The following is a 6,072-nucleotide window of genomic DNA, read 5'->3' on the forward strand; positions in this document are numbered from 1 at the left end:
CAAAAATCCAGATGTAGATAAATCTTTGGCAACATCTTTAGAAGGTTTTCCACCAAGACCTTCACCCTTAAATGCGCGCCTAATAACTTCAACAGATGATGATCTAGAATCAGGAGATGGTACCTGTACATATATACTGGATCTGCAGAAGATGAAAAGAGCTGTTTAATGCTTTAATAAGAAATTTTCGAGTTTGGATCCTGGAGACGGTTTGGTATAAAACTCTCTTTGGCCTATTTCTTAGCATATCTCCTCTTCTTGACTTATCTAGTCTTATTATTGCCTTCAAATTTCAGTTTCTATACAAAACAATCAACATAGTCAATCTTTGCAGGTGAGAAAAACTCTTCAGTTAAAAAAAAAAATCAACATAGTCAAAAAGCTGCATGTAATTATTACATGATAAGGTCGGTTTGAATAATTTTCGGCAATGCCACAATTTGAGCTAGGAAGATTTTGGATCAAGTTAAAACTTGCCAATCCCTTGATTAGAATTTTGTATAGAAGATATATGCCATCTTAGTCTAGATATGTAAATAATTTCAAGTTTCTGAGACCACCAATTGTGTAGTCAACGATAAGAACAACACTATCAGCCTGGATTAAAATAAGTGTGGGGAACGATGATCCGTTTATCCTGCCCCAATTATGTTCTGGTTTTGTAAGGTTTTGTCGTAGATGGGGCTGCTGGTTTGTTGTTGAGTGCGATTTCGAACTAAAATACCATTAGCGAAAGAATATTGTAAGATATTATTGTTTCTCACTCAATATTAAGATTGTAGAATTTAAACATGTACCTTTTCGAGTTGATATGCAACACATGCAGCTGCAGCTCATGATATTATGCTTTCTCTTTGATCTCGCGTTGAAACCGTTTCTTGTAACATAGGTTGTAGTAGTGATGAGGAGATACAGTCCGCCTTATTACAGTCCTCCGAGGAGAGGATATGATGGTCGAGGCAGACTCCTCGACGTTGTTATGGTAGTGGACGCAAGGGATCTAGCTCTGGAAGTCTATTGGTAGGGAAATTGAAGAGTAAAAAATGGACTCATTTATTAAGTTATGGATGTTAAAAGCTGATGAAAATGATAATTGTATCTCCGGGCTTAATCCATGCTACTACTAGGGCTCCTTCTCTTCCTAAAAGTTTTTTGGCTTTTTTAATTGCCTTTGAAAACTGTAAGGGACTAATCTCATCGATACTAATAAGAGCCACATACGTATTTTGTCAAAGACAGTACCACTATCTGATTCTGATGAATTCCCTTCTTCATTCCACAAAACACCCTAATAAAGGGAGAAGAAAGAAACTGAAGGAAGAGTTTACTAAGAGGCAGTAGAGAAAAGGCCGTGATGGAGTTGATTTAATTCACCCAGTTTTGGCGAAAACGCAAAATGAATCAGCTTAAATCTGAGAGAAGATCCCGTCCAGTGATGGTTCTCACAGGCAAGCAACAGTTATTACAAACATATGCCTTCATTCCACAAACTTCAAAAACATGTTCATTTCTTTATTTGGTTTCATGATAAATCTCTTTCTAGTTTGCTCCCAAGATAACACATACTATAATGATAATCAATCACTCGGAAACAGGTAAACAATGCAGAAAATTAAACCAAAGTGGGACTGTAGCCACAATGCCAGACCAATCGACAGTCCCACAAATCTTGTCTCCAGCTCTATCCAGTGAGACCAACATACACTGAACATTCTTGGTAACTTCATTTACATCCCACAAGCCGTCGTCGTCAGTTGGGATAATGTAGTTAAAAACCACAAGCCTTCCGTCGTGATATTCCGACATCCCCTTCACACGTGAGAGAACCAGGTCCTTCCCATCAGGACCGACCAATCTTCTCCACACATTAATCTTGGTATCAAACCACATCAACCCAGCCCGGGTAAAGAAAGCAAAGAGAACATCCTCCACCACACACACGCTATGCGCCATATCAGTGAACCTCTCCATACGAACCATCCGTTCTCCTTCTTCACCTCCTCTCGGATTGTACACATTAGTCTCCTCGTACTCCACCATATAAACCTTCCCCTCCACCGTGGCACTACACCGTGAAATCTTACGCACCTTCTCCACCCCCGCAAGCTCCCAACTCTCCGTCTCGGGATCGAAAACTTCAACTGGCATCTCTTCGTTAAACTCTCCGCCTCCCATCACGTATATCTTCCCGTCGATTACGCCCACGGCTGCTGTGCGACCTACTCGAGGCACGCACATGCTTGGTCCCTGAGTCATGTTTCCAGAGCGTGTATCAAGGATCCATAGATCCGTGGAAGGCTCTCTAGATCCGCCGATGAAGAAGACGTTTGAACCCACTGCGACGGTTGAAGAACCGTAACTAGGATGAGAAGGGAAGGGAGTTGGGTTCAGAAGTAACCCATGCTCCGCCTCGTTGAGAGTAAACCAGTGGAAGGATGAGTTGTCGTCTCCGTCGTCTTCTTCGAAACATACATGGAGGGAGGTCTTGGGGAGGGTGGATCGCAAGAGGTTGAGCTCAGGAGAGCGAACATGGGACCTTAGGTCTTTTGAGACCCATGAGATGTTTAGGTGATACATCCTTGGAACACGGACCAAGCATCTTAAAACGATATCGTCAGGCAGGGAAGAAAGAGACGGCTGCGGAGGAGGATGGGACATTGTTTCAACAGGAGAGACTGAAAAGGTTGGTGATGAATCCGGACAGAGCGTGCTTTATAAAAATTTATTACGTTACTTTTTTGGGTTTAGGTTATTGATTCAGAGATGGACGGCATTTATAAAAAAATATTACGTTACTTTTGAAAACCTTAATTTCAAAAACAAATGCTATAGAATCAAGTCATCAACGTTAATCAATAACAAGATTTCAACAAAAGTCTGTATTGAGTTTTGTCTTAATTCCAATATGGTCTCTTGAAATTGACCCGTAATTGTGGCTTTGATAAGATCTTGACCCAAAAAAAAAAAACAAAAAGATCTCACTTTTATTTTAATTGTAACTTCTCAAAGCTGATTTTGCGGGGTATGTATTAATGTAATAGATTTTTAGTGACAGGATTTATTTCCAATTACAAGATGCATTTTGGCAAAAAAAAAAGAAAAGACTAACACTGTTCATATCATAACACTAAATATTAAACATTATTTTTTATTTAATAATATAGTTAAAACTAATATTATTTATTAATTTAAATTAATAAATAAAAATAATCTATAAATTATTTAAAAACAATATATAAAATATTTATTGGGTTATGGAAAGCTGATAAAAAATGATAGTTGTATCTCCGGCCTAATCCATGCTACTACGTTTGCTTCTTCACTTCCTACAGTTTTTTTGTTTTTTGTTTTAAGTTGCATTTTCAATCTATAGGGGTCTAATCTCATAAGCTCTGTATTTAGTAATGTTTTTAAGAGAACTAACTAGCTCTTTATTTCGTAAATGGTCTTTGTACTAGAAGAAGCCGCCAAGGACAATACCAGTATTACGATTCTGATGCATTCCACAAAATAATCCAAAGTTAAAGACTCTTGTAACTTTGTAGGAATTTTGTCATCATTGACTTGAAACTCAGGTTAAACTAATATCACTATCTTCCTCCGTGTGTGTAGTTATCAATCATGTGAAACTCAATTTAGATTAACAGAAGATGGTTTCACAAAAAAAAAAAAAAATTAACAGAAGATGACAACAATCCTGAGGAACAAACAAGATAAATAGAAGTCCAAATTGATTTGGTTGGTGAACAAAACAATCATGAGCCAGAAGGTCGAACCACACTATATACTCTCCAGCACTTATCATTACCCTCGCGGTAAGACCGAGCTTGTCCTCAAGCTCGAAAGTGGGGTAATCTCGCAATATCCCTCACCCGAAGCCATGTCTTCTCATGGGTCGGTAAGCCCTTCCATTGAACCAAGGCCTCAAGATGACCTTCAGCATCATAACGAGTGCCTTGTATACGTTCTGGCTGCAGGATAAACTCTTCATTCTCCTCCAACATCTCCAGTAAAGCAGTCACCTCATGACTCTTCCCCAGTACCGGTTTCAGTTGGGACACGTGAAACACATGGTGAATCTTACTCTCAGCAGGGAGCTGCAAACGATAAGCCATTGTGCCTACTCTCTCCAGTACGGTAAACGGTCAGTAATACTTCGTAGCTAACTTCTGACAAAATGTCTTGCTCACAGATGTTTGCTGATAAGGTCTAAGCTTAAGAAACACCGAAGAACCCACCTCAAACTCCAAATCTCTCCTTTTCTTATCTGCATTGTTTTTCATTTGTTCTTGAGCTTTGAGTAAATGTGTTTTCGCATCCCTCAAAATAGCATCACGGGATTTCATCATATCTTCTAGCTCTCCATTAGTTGTTGATCCTTCTTCAAACCACAACAGACTAGGAGGATCTCGGCCATAAACCATTTTAAATGGCGTAGTTCGAGTAGCGGTATGATATGATGAATTGTACCAGAACTCCTCCCAAGCCAAATATTTGTGCCACTGTTTAGGATGAGAACTGGTAAAGCAACGTAGATAGGCTTCTAAGCATCTGTTGAGGACTTCAGTCTGACCATCACTCTCAGGATGATACGCTGTACTGAACTTCAATGTAGTACCAGCTAATCGAAAGCACTCTTTCCAGAATTTGCTTAAGAAGATCCTATCACTATCGGAAATAATCGAAGTTGGATAGCCATGCAACTGTACGATCTCTTTTACAAACATTTCTGCAACCACCGTGGCTGTAAAAGGATGACGGAGACTGAGGAAGTGAGCATACTTGCTCAGTCGATCTACCACAACAAAGATTATTTTAACACCTTCAGACTTTGGGAGACCTTCAATATCCATGGAAATCTCTGACCATATCGAAGTGGGTAATTCGATAGATTGAAGTCATCCAGCAGGTCTCAATGTTGAGTATTTGTGCTTCTGACAGACTAAACATTCGGCCACATACTTCTTGACATCCTCCTTCATCTTAGGCCAATAAAAGATCTGCTGAATACGTTCAATGGTTTTGAGAATTCCGGAATGACCCCCATGACTCCATCATGATATTCTCGAAGGATCTGTTGAATAAACTGAGAAGTTCTTGACTAGAACAACCTTCCTTTGTAGAATAACCTTCCTGCAACAACTGTATATCCCATTTTAGGCATTGTCTCCAATATTACTTCCTTAATCATTCGCTGAATATCTTCATTTGCATCCAATTCATCGAAGATACTCTACATTTGGAGTGATGAAGAGACTGTTAATGCACAGCACACCGTCAACGTTCATTTGTCGATCAATCATCACTCGTGAAAGTCCATCTGCCACTTTATTTTCCACACCAGCTTTGTACATAATCTCGAACTCATACCCCAATAATTTGGTCAACCACTTCTGATAATCCAGTGAGATATCGCGTTGATCCAAAAGAAATTTTAGACTCTTTTGATCTGTGTGTACAATAAATTTCTTCCCCATCAAATAATGCTTCCATTTTTGTACCGCCATGACTATAGCGATCAACTCCCTCTAACAAATTGGTTTAAGTTGCTCTCTATCAGATAGACCTTTTGTGAAATAAGCATTAGGTTTCTGTAGTTGCATCAAGACCGCTCCCAAATCATAACCTGATGCATCCGATTCCACCACGAAAGGAATATTAAAGTCCGGAAGTGAGAGAACTGGAGCTGTAATCATGGCTTTCTTCAAACTTTCAAACGCCTTTTGAGATAAACCCGTCCATTCAAAATTTCCAGACTTGAGAAGATCTGTCAAAGGACGAGCAATGACCACATACCCCTTTACGTAGTTACGGTAATACCCTGTCAGACCCAAGAAGCTTTGCAACTCTTTCACTGATCGTGGTGTTGGCCAGTTCTGCATAGCTGCAATCTTACTTGGATCTGTTGCAACACATGCAGCTGAGATAACATGGCCCAAATATTCAACTTGTTCTTGGCCAAACATACATTTCTTCTGGTTGGCAAAGAGTTGATGTTGAATGAGCTTCTGAATCACGATCGTGAGATGTGTAGAATGGTCTTCTACTGACTTGTTGTACACCAGAATGTCA

At 39.5% G+C, this 6,072-nt stretch overlaps 1 protein-coding gene across 1 annotated transcript; it reads right to left on the bottom strand.

Moving 5' to 3' along the window:
• Positions 1-1,486: 1,486 nt before the first annotated feature.
• LOC106395346 (F-box/kelch-repeat protein At2g22050-like) lies at positions 1,487-2,836 on the bottom strand. The gene has a single exon (XM_013835835.3). It carries the CDS (start codon positions 2,656-2,658, stop codon positions 1,582-1,584), a length of 1,077 nt encoding a protein of 358 aa, XP_013691289.2. The 5' UTR covers positions 2,659-2,836; the 3' UTR covers positions 1,487-1,581.
• Between the last annotated feature and the right edge of the window lie 3,236 nt (positions 2,837-6,072).

This window comes from Brassica napus, chromosome C8, assembly GCF_020379485.1.
Source record: "Brassica napus cultivar Da-Ae chromosome C8, Da-Ae, whole genome shotgun sequence".
In the NCBI taxonomy this organism is placed as follows: Eukaryota; Viridiplantae; Streptophyta; class Magnoliopsida; order Brassicales; family Brassicaceae; genus Brassica; species Brassica napus.